We start from the raw sequence: 17,159 nt of genomic DNA, 5'->3' as shown, positions 1-17,159 counted from the left end.
AAAGGGGGAGGGGTATGATGGTAATTAACGCCGACTTCATTGATTGGGGGGTGGAAATAGCAATTATTTATTTATTTATTATTTTTTTTTATAAAAAAATTGGAGGGGGGGAGGGGAGTGGCTGGAATATATGAGGCGTAAAGTGTGTTAGTGTCCTCTATCTTTAACTTTTCCTTTATTAATAAAGCAAGAGTTTTTGTTCATAAAAAACAATAATGACAATAATAAATATATTATATTTTTTCTTTAAAAAGAAAAAAAAAAAGAAAAAAGAAAAAGAAATAAAGAAAGGATTAAGAGTTTGTCTCTCTCTCTCTCTCTTTCTTTTTGTGTGTAAGTGATCTGTCTTTTAGGGTTTTTGCTTTTTAATATATATATATATTATTATTATTATTATTATTTTTTTTTTTTATCTTAGGGTTGGTGGTATGAGAATTATTGTGATGTTCCCATAAGGATATGTTTGCATGGAAATCTAGAGAGAGGCTCAGAATTTGGGACCAAACCAAAATTCTTCACTTGTGGGATGGATGAGGGGTCCACATCTTACAATAATGAACTGCATTCCCATCTATGCTCCACCAAGATACAATTAGATTCTCTCTCTCTCTCTCTCTCTCTCTCTCTCTCTCTCTCTCTCTCTCTCTCTCTCATTCCCAATCTTGGTCTTTTGAAATTTAACAATCCCAATGATTTGGGTTTTCTTTTTTGGCAAATGTATTGATGGGGATGACAGCAATTTGAGGAGTAGGTAGAAGCTTTAAATGTATTCATTTAGTTTTATACATTATATACCTCTCAATTTGATCAACTTGGTCTCGGGGGTGGACTTTGGAATGGGTAAGAGCGGGTGGAGTTCATATGGTTGCGGGGCAATGGTCAGTCTATTCACTATATCTTAACCCATGTAACCTAATGAACTAGAAATATAACTCTAAAGTATCACAAAGTCTTAATTAAAGTATAAATCTTAACCTGATGTATAACAAATCTATAATTATAAATTAGGAAGTCGAAGTCAGACGGTAACTTACCAGATAAAGAATCAACTACCATCCAAGAAGTTGATTGTTCGATCTCTCGATCCTGTACAAGATTGAATAAAAAAAAAGAATATCAATTTCTTCTCTCTATGTATTAATTACCATAGCAATGATAAAAGAAGAGTTCAAAGTTGTCTTACATGGATCGAAAAGAGTATTAAAGCAGCTTAAATCATTTCATTTTGTTTTCTCCTCCAAGGCTAATGGACAGGAAAGGAATCCTGCAAAGATTTTTCTCACACAACAATCTATTGGAATTATTATGATCCTTAAAACAATATTAAACTGTCTACTACAAGATTTCAGTCAATCTCTGCCCAGAAAACACCAAAATAATAATAAATTCATACATTCCTATGGATTCACACCAAGGCTGGAAAAGAAAAAAATCAGCAGCAGCAGCAGAGAGAGAGAGAGAGAGAGAAACCAAGGCATGGTAATCTAGCAGCCACATTTGTAAAAATTTTGTTTGACATGAAAAGGAGTTCAATTTTTTTATTTTTTATTTTTATTTTCTTTCATGTAATATATTCAAAGCCTGCAAACTGAGATTAAGAAGATAACAGAGTTGGATTTGGCAAAAGGGGGAGAGTGATTTAGCTTTGGTTTGCGTTCTTCTGTGAAGGGAACTGCAGATTCTAATGTTCAGAGTGTGTGCAGTTTTTGTCTCTCCCGTGCTGCTTTATGCAGTGAGAATGAGCTTTCTTCGTTTCTTTAGTTCTTTGTCATTTTCTCTATGGAAAAGTCACAGAGATTGGAACAGTTTCCCAGTCTTGACATAATAACCCCACACCCATAAATATATTCAGACTGCAATCTCCAAACCACATATAGTTTCACCTAACAACGATCATATGGGGTTTTCATTTTATAATCAACATTATTTTCATGATCTATGGGGATTAACTATAAGAGATAATGAATGCAAACCCCTTTTAGAGCCATCAACTAAGGAAATATATATTCTGATACAATCCAATTGATACTGAAAAGTTAAGCAACAATAAGTATATAGATTTGAAAGGAATCTACTTATTTGTTAAGGATAATAAACGTGAACTACATAAAAGGATGGCTGTAAAAGGTCCGGTTGTGTTGGAAAAAAGATGTAAAAATCTGGGAATCATGTCAACTAAAAGAAATCAAACTTGTGCTTAAATGGAGAAATCTAAAACTGGAAATGGAAATATGCCTCTTGCACAAAGCTGAATCTATTAATAATTAAAGCACAAGAGATTTCACATAAGGAACACCCATGGCCTCAATGTGAATCTAGAAAAGACTGAAAATAGTAGGAGGAGAATACTAGGTGACATAATCTTGGGCTTATGGAAGTTACCTTTCTGATTCATAATGAGGATAAATTGGTGGAGCACATATTACAGCGACAATCTGCGTAATAAAAATTAATGAAAGCAGCATAAACATGCGCATCCAAAGATTCCAAATTTCTTTTTAAAGTTGTGATATCCGATAATGTTGTTTAATTTAATGCCTAGATTATTATTGCCCATAATTAGGCAAGGGTACACATATTCACTCAAAAGGTGAGTCCCAAGGGAGAGTTCCAAATGAATAACTTCCTTTCCCTTGGTTATTTTTGGTGTTTATTAAGTACAGAGAAAATGGCAATGCAAAAACAAGCCTAGCTGTGAAACAAAAGAAGGGAAAAGAAAAACCGATCATTACAAGTGAAAAATGAACACAAAAGGACAATCAAATGAAGCCCCTTTACCCCATTCCTTTGCCCCACATTCATACAGCTCATATAAATCAGAGGCTTTTTCATTTCCCATTTTTCTTTCTGATTAAAAACAATGTATAAATGATAGGCCACTTTAACAGAGAGCCTCCACCTTGGACCCCATATACATGTGAAAATTTTCAATTCAAATTTTATAAAGGATGAGGTTTAGTGTCTACAAAATATTTGTTAATGAAGTTGTAAAAAGGAAATCTTTGAAGGCTTTAGGTTGTGTGAATGTTTTTTCCCCTTTAAATTTAAAATGGGAAGGAATAAATTAAGGGTACACTTCACAGATTTTAATCCTACACCCAAAAAAGAGGGATTGGGTATCTCATGCTCAGACACATTCATTTTTTTCAATGCCTGGCATAATGTGAGAGAGCTTTTCCATCTTTTGGCCCATGAAGATTCGGTAAATAATAATAATAATAACAACCACGACTACAATTAAACTAGTAATCATTGATGACTGGGCCTTCAATTGATCTAACATTATAACTGATCGGAGTTTGTGTGCATGTAGAGGGGAGGGGCGATAACCACTAGAAGTTTTCTTTTCAGGATATGCTTTCATGGTCCCTATTGGTCTGTTCATAGTGCCTGAAATGGTCATGATGAGATGACCCTAAATTCCAGCATTACATGAAATGGATAGACCTCTTATTGAAGGAAAGTGGCAGTTCCTCAAGGCAACTACTATGATAGGCTTATAAAAAAAAACTACATGATTATACGAGTCGAGTGAAGGAATCCCAAGAAAGAATATGGTTTTTGGCATGTTACTATGGAGAGAGAAAAGCAAAGGAATGAGCATACTAGAGATAAGTTTGTAGGCATACCTTCTTAGGGATTTGTATATATTCCAACAGGCCTTCGGTATCTGTAAATTCTCGGAGAGCTAATTATTCACTAGCATGCCTTGAGATTCACAAAAAAGGTTATTCTTAACAATTTTTAAATCAGAAATACATGAAAATCACAACTAAGAAACGTGTTAAAAGTTAAGGGGGAGAAAAAGATTTATTTATTTATTTTTTTTCTGATTCAGGGGAGAAAAAGAAAAGTTGGTCTTTGCCTTTTTCTTTTTCCTTATTTTTGTTAGTTACCTCTTCACAATTAAATGTTATAAAGTTTGGAGAACAAGAACTATGCCTACAAAACATGAGAAGAAAATAAGGAATCCTACAACTAAAAAAATGAAAAGAAAAAGAAAAGGAGGCACGCAGTTCTTTTTCCTTTTCTTTTCAGGGAAGTATGGTTCCTCAAGCTAATAACGAGCCCAGTAAAACATTTGCAAGTTAGCCCCTCTTGAAAAATAATATACTATTGTTTAGAGTTCTCACCGTCGGTGTCATGCCTGGCAATAGGAAGTGGCATCTTTGGCAAAATCCCGAAGGGCTCCGACCTAAAACAAGAACTCAAGGCAAGTGCGATAAAATAAGTGGATCAAAATTTAACTGCCAAAAGCTTGAATTTCCAAAGAATTACCTTTAAATTTTTTACTGTTCGAGATAGAGTTGATCGACTACCTGAAGAACGCATGGAACCAACGAGGCACAATGCGTCACTTATTTACCATAATTAGGCGCTACTTCATAGAAAACTATTAATTCCTACCAAGATTCTTCCTCAACATTTCATCAACCTTTTCAGATAGATATCCTGCACAACTAGCAATTCATAACAGAAATATTGGTTCATTAAAGTAATTTTCGAACTAAAAGAATTAAGTTCTGAGAAATGAGAATCTTGATCTGCCCAGGCCCCTTTTACTCTCTCAGAGCCCTCTTTTTTTTTCTTTTTTCTTTTTCTTTTTAATTATCACCAATTAGAAAGAACCTACCAATTCTTGCTCTGCCAAAACCTGACTTCGCAATTTCTCTGACGGAGAATGATTAGTAGCTTCGTCCACGTAATCAAAGTTTTGCAACCAGCGTCATAAGGTAGCACTAGAAGTCTTTTGGTGCTTCCAAGACAGTCCTGCACAGCACATTTGGAAGAGTAACTTCCCCTTACTGATGATTCACTCCTGTATAATAAACACCCATCAATTATGTGGCTTTTTTTTTGTATTAAAAGTAATCAAATTCAATTATATCATGGAACTGATGAATCTGTACAATCCAGGTTGCTTGATATTCCTCTTCCCAGCTAGACTATAAGTATAACCTTCAATTTGTAAATAAAAAAATGCAGACTAAGAAAATTAGTTGACGCTGCCTGTGTTATGGCTTTGGGATGCTCGGCTAAGGAGTTTGTTGATTAAAAACAAAGAATTTACTTCAACCGATATGCCCTTAGGCACGGCCGTACATAAACTAAAAATCACACTTGGAAACGGGGGCAATTAGCTAGAGCAGCAAGTGCGGAAGGAAACTGATTGCAAAAAAGGGGAAATCGACCTATTAAAATTATCTTTGGAAGAGGTCTCTTTGATATCCAAAAATTTCTTAGCAGTCGGACAAGTGGGGAATGCTGGGGTAAACTAGAAAAGTTGTCACAATGCACTTCTTCGATACTCACTTAGTGATTGTGCAACACTCACTCTCGTCCTATAGTAAGTTAGCCAACTCAAACTTGAATTGTCGGTAGGACAAATGACTTATCTCGCAGCCTTTACTCCGTTCTTGGAAAATGAGTTTAGATAAAATTTTGAAAAACATTTTTTAAAAAGTAAATATTATACCCTAGCAAGCAGAAAGACATACAAGGAAACAAGATAAAAGGTTTGGATGGCCAGACTGATACTATGAAATCATTTTTTTACATCCCAAACATTTGTATGAAAATATCTTCAGCTATGAAGAAGCCCTAAATGTTGCATATAGCTCAGACTGATTGATACTTTAGTTTGTCTAAGAAGAGAAATTCAACAGAGATTCAGGAATAGAAGTCCCAGTATACTTTACAATTCAACATCCCTATTTTGGTTGAATTCCCAAAGACTAAATTAATGTTGCGGAATCAAAATTTCACTAACCTGACATTGACAAACTGCCCGAATGTAGCTTGAATAGATCACCATTTTCAGACTTAATGCGGCACCGATACCACCTCCAGTGGCTTGCTTTTGACTTTTCACATTGCTGAAAAGCAGCTCTTCCGTTTTCCCAGAATGAACCTCATTCATTCTTGAGTGAAATTCATATCATTGCTATATCATTGCTAGCTTGACCAGAAGAGCATCCATTATAAACTGGTAGTTTTGCTGCATCTTGTCCTGTAAAGCACATTCCTCATCGGGAAAAAGATAAACAATTTTCACTGCAATGACTCGTCATAATCGTTAACTGCATACAAGTGCAATTATGTATATGCAGTCCTACTGTCGGCTGATTGAAATTGGAACCTTTAGTCTGCTTTTACCATAAGCCTTAGCTCGCAATCCAAACCAAACAAAAGATAAATATATGAGAAAACGCATTCAAATTTGACAGTGTGTAGCGGTTCTTATCATGCAAAACATTGAACTCTAGACGTAATGGTGTCTGCGGACAAATCTTTTTATCATAAATAGCTCAGAAGCATTTTAACAGAAATGGCATACACCATACGTCTCCCTTCTATAATCTTTCATTCTGGCTGTTTTCTATTGACTAGAAGTTTTCCTTCTACAAAACATCCACATTAAAAGAAGAATAATATCTTATTTTCCAGAAAAGGTTGATTGAGTAAGTAACACATCAACTAAACGTATTTTTTCTGTTTCGAAGAACACAATTGCGTTCTATTAACATCATCCAGGAATCTCTTGCATGGAAGAAACATTTTGCCTAGAATGCAACTCCTGATTCGAAAGGATCGCTCTTGGTTTAGGGTGGGCAACTAGTCCTATTACACCTATATTGCACCCTAAGATAAAGCAAACTGATATTTAAGAAAAATCATTCAGATTGCTAAGATTTATCAAGGTTACAAAGCATTTCTCCTAATGGTAGAAGCTGCAAAGTAGCTTTTCACGCGAACATTGAAGCCATTCATGCCCGAGTGAATGAATTTTCAAGATAGTCTTACACCAATCAAGATTAGTCAAAAAGGGTGTGACCGTAATCTATTAGTGGAAGACATAGATCTTCTGCATTTCAGGAGAACTTGGTAGATTTAGAAACACGTTATGGGCCTGCGGTTTTCCATTGCAGAATGGCCACTGGAGGCAGACATGTATTGTAAGCATGGAGAGTAACAAAAGGATTCATTTAAAAGAGAAAATGGCTCGAAGATCATCGAAGGCATTACCAAAAAGTTTCTTGAGACACATGAGAACCATTAGTATTTCTATTGTCAGAAGAGTTCCGGATAAGCTGCTGGTGCAGGACTTAACATATCCAAGGACGTGGTCAGAAAAAAATTGAAATTCTGGAGGTAGAGGTGCATTTTCTTGATCATCAACAATCAAAGAACAGCAACTTTTCTGTTCATATCACAGAAAGAGAAAAATTGGACAGAGCAAAAAGATAGATAAGATTATATACTTATGCAGGGTACCAATAAACCACAAAACCTTGCTAACTCGAAGTGATTAAGTTGGACATGCAATCATACAGAGATCAAGTTTGGTTCTAGATCGTGAGATGATCATCTTGAATCATTAAAAGAAACTTCCTGTTTGGTACACCTATGAATTGAATATGACTTAATAAAAGAAACCATGAAAATATTAATCTAGTAATATGATATTATTACTTCTGAAAGGCTGTATCCCAGGTTCAAGGACAAGTATATTATGCACAAATGTTGGATAGTATGTCCATGTTCAATGCATGAAGTATTGATGTGAATTAGGCGATCCGGGAAAATGTTGCTACCCTAAGAACTAACAAGACCCACAAAGACCGAATAGACCATCCAACACCTTCCATAACTCTTCCCCTGTCCCCCTAAACCTAATGAAACCATAAACTACAACAAACCACCACTCATGATTTTCTGCTTGCAAAACTTTACAGAATGAGAGTGGGGTCCATGCACAACCTCTACATCGGACAAGGAACAAGAATTGCGCAAATTATCTTCTTCTAAGTGGATTGTTTTTTGGTTACTGCTTTAAAATTAGGGCGGTTCACTTTAATTGAAATTTAACAAAGAAAACAAAAAACAGATCAAGCTCTCATTAAATTGAAAGTTGAATAAAAATTAAAATGTGTATGGATGCATGCAACATACATGCTCTGATCATGAAATCAGATAAAGACGTGAGAATGACGCATATTTATCAACTTATCCTCCACGTAGAACTTTGAAAAAAAATATTAAAAAACTAACACATATAACATCATGCAAACTTACATTTCTCTCCCACTCTATCTAAATGTATGTGTGTATTATACGCTTACTATCTACTGCATGTGCCAAGGGGTCCACAATTATATATCAACGCATCCATGTTGAACATTTCTGTTCGTGCTAGCTAGATTTTGCTTTAAAAACCATAGTCATAGAAAATTTCCACAAAAGCAGAGGGAAATCCGAAAGACTATAGATAAAACTTTTCTCATGAAGAATTCGAGCGTATTTATTCCAGAATAATAGTTACTGTCCTAAGGCGTAGAAGTAATTGAGATGTGAGTTCAAACATGCATCCAACAAGATTAACAGGTTTTCCATGCAAAGACAGTGAACTTGTCCCTAACTTAAATTGGGTCCTAGGAGATGTGATTGTCCAGAACTTCATGTGCTTCTTCCCAGCAGTTCAAAGAGGTTTTGAATCTGATGAGAAGGAAACAGATGAGATGGCCGTCTAAGATGAACATGGTTTGAGCTTTGCTAGCAACGCTGTAGTCCGCCAAATATATATTCCCCTCGTATAAATAAAGAATAGCGAGTTATTTAAGCTGGAAAAAGGAAAAGTGAACAAGTAGCAGCAGAACTGAAACCAAAGAAGAAAAAAACTAGCATCAGGGGAAAAAGCAAGGCAAGCAATACCGTACAGATGACCTTCAAGTTCTGATACAAAGGCCATGCCATCTAAATCCCACATAAATACTGTAGGCTGAGGCATTGACTGCAAAAGCAATATAGAACATGGGGTGAGGAAAATATAGTAATCGAGTCATCTGACCTTTCACCATTACAAACTACAGATCAGAAAGCCCATGATCTAGGCTTTTAGATGATTTTTATAAATTTATATGCACTGTGGTGAAGCCATCATCCCGTAGACAAATCTCTTAATATATATTCGAGGACCCACATGAATAGATGAAGAAACTGTCATGATCCAAATTTACTGAGAACGTGGACTTCATCATATAATACTGTCAATGAAATTCGGTGGTTGTTTGGCGTTGGTGCTGATTGATTACTGCTTAAGCACAAAAATATAAAGTGAGTTGGTGACAGGAACACCAAATCCCGAGGAAGCGCATCAATTATATCGAACAAAATTATATACACTGAAATTTTAAAGCAGGTAAAAATCATTTGGCTAAGTAGATCCGATTTGTCGAATAAAAACATCATGGCAGCTATAATTACGAACCGGAATATACGGTATCTCAAATCAATCTTATCTCAACAATCATATCAGTTTCAGTTCGTAAAACTGCAAAGACAAATGGACAATTCTGGAAAAAGAGTTCACCTCTCCAGCAGCCACGAAGCGGCCATCCTGGGAAATTGCCACACAGCTCAGAGGTCTGCACAGCCGAATAGGCACCAGGAGGTGCGATTGCGTACCAGAGTCAACATTATGCATCACCACAACGCATTCGACCAAATCGACACAGTTTGCAGAATTGACGTTCGAAACAAATCCATGGTTGTTCTTTGCAGAATTGTAGTCGTATAAGCTAGGAGACACTAAACAGAACAGAATAGGAAGATTATGAATAATCGTGATAGTGGAGGATCGGAATTAATGGCCTTCAACAGAAAACTCAAATGACAAACAGTGGCGAAGAGATTGATACCTTTGAAGATGAATCTGCTTTCTTGAGCTTGTAATTCGGTTTTAGCTGTGAACAATCGGCTTCGAGAATGGCATGGAGGTTTTTGCTCTTGTGAAAATATTCGAGACTGGAATGGATGGACGACGGCGGGAAATTTGCAATATATATATAGTGGCAATAAAGTTTCAAATAATTAGAAAATACGTGGACAACTGGGTCCCGCTTAAGTAGGCCGTTTCTATTAATATATATATATACAATATTGGTGTAGGAGCTTCAAAAAAAAAAAAAAATTATTTGGTTTTTGTGGTCTATTTTAATTATTTATTATTGTAGCTAACATCTACCGGAGCATTACGGATAACACTCTCAAGACATCGGATACAATAAATTTATCTGGTTGAATATAGGGGTGTTTATAGTTCGAATTGAGTTGGGTTGAGGGATCCTTTTAGACCAACCTAAAAGTTCAGATAACCAAACTCAACCCCAAATTTTTTGGTTTGGTTAAAAAAAAAAAAATAGAGGGTTAGTTTGGTTTGGTTCGGGTCAATCCAAAGTTTTGGTTTAAGATATCTTTTTATAAAATTTGGTTTGGTTCGGGTCGGGTCACCCGACCAAAAGTTAAGTCCAATGAACCTGAGATCCAAACAAAATATATTTGGATTTAGAAAAATGAAGGCAACTCAACCGAAATGCGAATCCAACCCAACCCTTATAATTCGGGTTGAGTCGGTTCAGATTGCCGTGTTCTTTGTACACCCATAGTTGAATAGACGATGTACACCCATAGTTGAATAGACGACCCCATAGTTGAATAGACGACTCGACGCTTCAAAGTACCCTTTCAAAGCACTTGGATCAAACGGCCAACAAGTATTTTCTATCATAAATACCAACATATTGTTGGATGGGAGGTCTCATAAGCATGTCTCTGCTGCTTACATAACAGGATGCTCCCATAAGATCTCAAGAATCTGTGACGTTAAAGACCGAAGTTTTTCAAACATCCACGCGTTTTTGCGATTCAAACAATGGCATGAAGTACAGGGCAGGAGAAGAGACAGATTGTACATAAATATCAACGTTTCGACTACTTAATTCGTTTGATCTTCATGATCTTGCAACACTTTCTGATTGTCTACCTTCCAGATATATGTTCATGAAAAAAAAAACAAAAAAAAACCCCACCAACTCCATAAAAATTTCAATAGTTCGGTGATTCGGAAGATTAGATGCACAATCAACACTAAACACATGTATTGCAAAAATTTGTGCATCGTCCAGCTCACGGTTCAGGGATACCTTTTTCATTCATGTTAATCTGTCTCTGCATTTCGTATGGGGCATCGATCATAGGTTAGTGTTCCGGGAAAACGATGGCAATGGAACGGGCTCTTGCGGGCGAAGGATCATGAGTACACCAAACATTCCAAGCATGGGGAGGACGAGAAGCCACTTCAGAAGCTTATAATAATACATGTGGAATGTGAGGGAGAACTCATCTGAAAAATAGAGTCCATTCTTGTCAACCATCTCCACCAAAACAGTGCCTGTGGTTCTAACACTGACGGTTGGAAGTTTGATCCTATATTTGCCTGGTTCTTTGAAGATCTGGTTTTGTTTTATTTTCCTCTCTCCCTGGTAATTGCCAGGAACCATCAAGGTTGTCTGCAAGTTTTAGTGATATTCAGATCAAAATCACAATTCCAAAAAGAATGAGTAGATTCTTAAAGAACAACTGCAAAGGCAAATCTTGAAAATAAAAGCATGGAGGTTAGGATCGAATTACAGTGATGTTATATGGTGCTTGAGTCCCAGATGGATTTCTGTAACGGTCGACAATCTCAATCTCGACCCAGAAGTTCTTGCCTTCCTCATCACGGAAAGTTCTAGAGGACTGTGAAATGAAAACACCTTCACGGTTGTACCGAGTTGCAACGTTGTTTCGTCCTTGATTGGTTGATCTCCATTCCTAAATAAATAAATAAAAGTTTATCAAAAAGTTCAGCAAGCAGATTCAGATCATCATATATATACCTTGAGGGGATGGTGAGGAGCAGGAGTTGAAAAGCAGAAAACATTCCCATTCATGGTTGAGACAATAAGATCAAGGTCATCTCCACCATCAACATTGTCAGCCAGAACCATGCTATATCTGTGATGGACGAAAAAACATAGATATCTGATGAAGGAAGAGCAAAAAGAATATAAGTTCGCAACACCGATAGATTCTAGAGAATATCTTACGACGTCTCGCCAATGTCAATAACATCGGCACAGGATGTAGGTCCATCAATGAGATACAAATAGCCATCAAATGATGATGTGACTAGAGTAAGTCCCTTCTTTTTGTCATTACGTTTATTCAGATCAACGAGAAGAATTTGATTCATCACTCTTCCATGGGTTCTATAGGGGTAAGGACGAACAAATGACCCATCTTTGCCACTCAGAACATATATGTTTCCTGATACTGTTGGTACCACCACATCAGTATGACCATCCCCATCGACATCGCCAATGGAGGGACCCTGAGAAAATAAGTATATGCATCAAAACTATGGTGGATAAATACTGGCCTAGGAAAGAAACTATCAGATACTTCGCAACAAACAGAGATCTCCAGGATTTTATCTGTATCAATAAGAGATAGATCATATCAGCTAACCTGTACTTAAATCACGAAGTCTGCAAATTACAGTACGGACACACAACTACAGATCAGTAACCCAGTATAAGACTCACTTCACAAAGATCTCTCTCTCTCTCTCTCTCTCTCTCTCTCTGGCAACAGGATCTGTTATTATCATTTTATTTCTCTGTATCGCTTCAGCGCTTTCTATTCTATCAACTACAGAAATGCAGTAATACAAGCACTACTATGAACTACGTTGCTTCCCAACATAAACTTTTGGTATGAGCATTTGGATAAAGATGTTCATCTCAATACAAGCCATCTATCTCCATTCAATTTCTATAAACAGTCAGCACTCAGCAGTAAAACTCATGAACCTAGGATTGATGGCGTGGCTGACAAAAGCCAATGTGCCAATGATTGATTGAAACAGAGCTCAAACTCATCAAAAAATGAAATGAATTCCTTCATTTTTTTAATTCAAATGAAAAGAATTTCATAATCTGAAAAGTTAGATATGAAAGTAACTCGGAGTATAGCAGCAAACGATATAACTGTAACTCATGAAAAATGCATGCCAGATCTAAATACTTTTCGGTCCTAACCCTACTTTCCCTTAATGAACACCACCTCAAGGTCGATTAAACAGAAGACACAACTCTTAACACATACCCAAACATTCTCCATTATTTTGCAAGAAACTCATTTTGATAAAGCGTTAGCCTCCAAGATAATTCATAATTTAACCTAGGTCATGCATAAATTTAAACAGGCAGCTTGACGCCATCTTTTCATGCAGAGAGTAACTAGCAAGAAACAGAAGGTGATTCACCTGCGGTATAAGACTCTTTAGATTCTTTTCCCAAATTTCTTCACCCTTAGCAGTCCAGGCAGCAACATTTCCGTGTGTATCAGCAGTCACAAGTTCAATTTTTCCATCATCATTGATATCAGCTGCAACAACAGCTCCCTGAATATCAGCCATTTCAAGAGGAAATTTTTCTCTCACCTTGCCTGCACAAATACCACAATCAAGATTCTAATTTCAGGAAATTAGGATGGAAGATTTCATGTAAAAGTTTAAAATTTCAAGAACGAGTGAACAAATTTAATCAATGACTGCTAAGAGAAAACCAGCAAGGCAAAGGGCACATAACAGAGAATGTACTGAACCATTAGTACACTATTCAAGAGGTAAGTGCTATCTCCTAAAAAGGAGGAGAAAGAAGTTGCGCAGTAAAAGCTTACAGAAGGTATGACCGTACTCATCAAGACATCACCTTCAAGCAAGATTGAGAAGCAAGTAGAATGAGAATACGGCTCAAAGAAAGAATGTTTGTACAAGATCTCAATCAAGTAATTCTACCCCATTTATTGAGAAGATAAAATGCCAAGCAAGGATAAGATATCATTTAAATCGTCTCCAGTTTGCAAAGTGTATTAAATACAAAAAAAACAGAAAATAATAATAATAATAAAAGGAAACAAAAATCAAAGAAGAAACGATTGCACATATAAGAACAAGAAAATCCGAATTCAGAATCAGATTACCTTGATGATCCAAGACATAGAACAAGCCATAGGATGTTCCAACAAGAATATCCAGATTCCCATCACCATCCAAATCAATGACAGTAGGGGAGGAATATATATAAGCACGAAAGTTTGCAGAATCTGTGCTCAAGTCTAGTTCAGCTGTCCACTTCACTTGCTTTGTATCCAGATTGAAAACAACAATAGCACCAGCTACATATTTCCCAATATCAAGATCACCCAATTCTTTCTTGTGCTCTGGGTTATCGTAGTACCTATTATCATAGAGACTCATCAATTTTACCGAAAAAATAAGTGAAAATAAACACATTCATCACTCAACAAGGGTAGACAGTCTATTCACTCCCAGAGCATTATAAAGATTTTAAGTGAATATACCAAGTACTTGATGCCCCAAAACCCAGCAAGAAGTACATGCAAGTACATTTGAATATACATACAAAGAAACTAAGTTCAAATAAAACATAAGAGAGTCCTGATTTGTTTTCCCTCATTTTCTTAATCAATACTATCTAATGTGTGAGAAACTGAAAGAATCAAGACACGAGACAGCATCAAAGGGAACTCACTCGTGATCAAAAAAGTATGAAACAGCTACAATCATTTCAGATACCCCATCATTGTCTATGTCAGCTATGACCTGGAAATTTATGTACCATTCAAAGATCATTACCATGAGTCAAGAATAGTAAGGAATGGCACAGAACTTCATTTGAAGTATAAAAGTTAAACTTACAGGAGTGCACAATAAATGTGCGTCAATATCCACATATTCCTCCACTTTTTCATGCTTATCTTCAGTCCACTCCTCATCTCCCCACATGGATTCATCAACATAATCATCATAGTCATAATTATACTCATCAGCAAGTTCATCATTTTCACGGAATATCTCAAATGATTGATCAGCCCCTGCTTCTAAAGGTTCATCATTTTCAACTGTGGCAACATGCTCATCTCCACTACCATTTGCGTTGGACCCAGAACCATCTTCTTCAGATTGTTTGGGGTCATTAACTTCCAAAAGTCTTCTACTCGTCCCAGTTGCATTCTTATCATCGAGATTTCCAGTTGTAACATTCATAGAAGCATTATTGGTCATGCTTGTAGGCAGGACAATATCTGGTTCAACTTTTCTGTCATTCACCTTACTGTTATTCATGGTATCTGAAACATTCAACATTTGATTTGGTATGGTAGCCGAAGTATTTAGTTCAGTCACACTTCCATTCATCAAGGTCTGGGTTGTATGGTTTAACTCTGGAACACTTCCGTTTGTTTCTACAGGGACAATATATAAACTGTGATGTCAGTCGTCTCATCTCATGAGATTCTGGATATTCCTTTCATCGCAGACTAATAATCAAAGGGATGAGATATACTTACGAGACGTTGATTTTGAATTCATTGCTTCTGTGATAAGTTGTTCATCATGAACATCTGGATGAGATCGGTCCACTGGATCTGGATTTAGACTCACATACCAATTCTTGCGCACACGGCGACGTGGTATCTCTAACTTATCTGTCATCAGATATCCTGACACCCTAACAACAATTGATATTTTTAGGGGAAAATATTAAAAAGAAGAATGTATATACCTATATGTATAGCATCTTTTTAAGACTGAACTGTAGAAAAGGTAAGAGATAGTTTGTGTGGAAGGAGGCAAAGATAAGCACCTGAAAAAGAGTACTTCTCCATTGTATGTGGCCAAAGCTATTTCCCTCACACCATCTTTGTCTATATCATATAGAAGAGGACTAGCGTGCACAGTTGACTGATGGAAAGCAGGCCACCCTAATAGAAAATGCATAATTTTGACTAATAGGTTGCCTTAAAGAAACACAAAGCACAACTAATGCTCTCCAAAGCTTTCCATACTAACGTAATATTTTTCACAATTCGACCTTTTGCATGCAACACTATTAAGTAATTGGCAATCCCGAAACAATTACCACAACTTTTACCTGGCATTTTATCTCCATCAGAACCTTCTAAAACTTCAAGGTAGTGAACAAAAGATGGAACCACTATCTCAAGCTTCCCATCACTGTAAAATAAATAAACTAGAAAAATGAAGTTGAAGTAAAAAGAGGTTGCACCCCAAGTGTAATTATGATAGCATTAGAACTCCGAGGAATCCTTTACACATTGGTTAATCTCCATGCCATAAGGAACGTACTAGTGAGGGGCTTACTATACCTGTTAATATCAGCGATCAAGGGGGTAGCATACACGCTAGAACTTACTTCCGTTTGCCATCGTAGCTCCAAATTCTTTGGGCATTGTGTATTCAACAAAGCATCCTCATCTCTAATGAAAGATCAGAAGATTAAAAAGTCAATCTTTGGAAAAATACGAATCGTTTCCCCAAAAACATCCAGCCAGTTTTACAGCAACCGAAGCACTTGAACCAAACGAAAACCAAAAATCTCGATTGCAATTTGAGCTCACAATCCAATGGGAAAAAAATCAAAATAAATAACCAGACTAACTGCAGGTCACAGAGACGGAAAAGAAACGATTAAACAACGATACAAAACTTACATCTCAGGGTATCCAAGGGCATCATCCGTGGCTACTCGTTCACGAAATTTGTTTTTCTTGGCCTCGTCACCGTGAATCAAATTCGACGGAGCAAAGAGAATTAAACAAATAAAAAGAGCTGAAATCCCCGAGAATTTCATGTGGCCGCCACCGTAGCCTTACGAACAACAGGAAGAATCGAATACTCAAATTCGAGGCAGAGATCAATGCAATTTAGGGAACGAAGCCCCTGAGGAACGCGCTATCGAGACTCTGCAAATTGAAAACGCAGAGCCAACAACAGCAAATTGCCTTAAACCCCAAGAGGGATCTGCTTAATCCAACTGCAGTGGCGTCTTTCCGCTGCGAGTCTGAAACGAAAAGATTTTGGAACGAAAAAATGTTGACTATTCTATCAAATTTGTCTGGTTTATTGAAATTAATACCTTTAAACAAATTTTATACCTTAAATTAATAATTATATTCATTTAAAATTTACTTTGATAAATCTATTAAATTTTAGTTTAAAAATTATTAATGCTTATTTAAATGTATTAATTGATGTAAATGAGAGAAAAATATTAGAAACTAGATTGTAGGTATGATTTTTTGTGTATTTATTTAGAGATAATTATATGATAATTTTCTTATTACTTTAATAATTTTATTAGAGTATTTTGACCTAATTTTAAATCATTAATAAATATTCTAGATTTGATTCTTTATATAAGATTATAATTTAAATTGGTAAAATTATTATT

General features: G+C 36.2%; 1 protein-coding gene and 1 long non-coding RNA gene across 2 annotated transcripts; both read right to left on the bottom strand.

Annotated features, from left to right (window-relative positions):
• Positions 1-405: 405 nt before the first annotated feature.
• Positions 406-9,795, bottom strand: LOC111803369. Its single transcript, XR_002816372.1, has 11 exons — positions 9,699-9,795; positions 9,371-9,588; positions 7,027-8,791; positions 5,771-6,010; positions 4,634-4,819; positions 4,408-4,460; positions 4,279-4,319; positions 4,134-4,195; positions 3,630-3,708; positions 1,184-2,435; positions 406-1,086 (listed from the first exon to the last, which is right to left on the bottom strand). It is a non-coding gene; the product is annotated as an uncharacterized LOC111803369 (long non-coding RNA).
• A 935-nt stretch (positions 9,796-10,730) lies between these two features.
• LOC111803846 (protein DEFECTIVE IN EXINE FORMATION 1-like) lies at positions 10,731-16,813 on the bottom strand. Its single transcript, XM_023688435.1, has 13 exons — positions 16,420-16,813; positions 16,075-16,185; positions 15,840-15,922; positions 15,552-15,669; positions 15,256-15,416; positions 14,606-15,150; positions 14,439-14,509; positions 13,867-14,123; positions 13,148-13,329; positions 11,928-12,211; positions 11,718-11,835; positions 11,470-11,652; positions 10,731-11,348 (listed from the first exon to the last, which is right to left on the bottom strand). The coding sequence occupies exons 1-13, from the start codon at positions 16,557-16,559 to the stop codon at positions 11,031-11,033; spliced, it is 2,571 nt and encodes an 856-aa protein (XP_023544203.1). The 5' UTR covers positions 16,560-16,813; the 3' UTR covers positions 10,731-11,030.
• Between the last annotated feature and the right edge of the window lie 346 nt (positions 16,814-17,159).

This window comes from Cucurbita pepo, chromosome LG10 (genome assembly GCF_002806865.2).
Source record: "Cucurbita pepo subsp. pepo cultivar mu-cu-16 chromosome LG10, ASM280686v2, whole genome shotgun sequence".
Lineage (NCBI taxonomy): Eukaryota > Viridiplantae > Streptophyta > Magnoliopsida > Cucurbitales > Cucurbitaceae > Cucurbita > Cucurbita pepo.
Note: the sequence above shows the minus strand (reverse complement) of the source record. Positions and strands in the feature narration are given on the sequence as shown.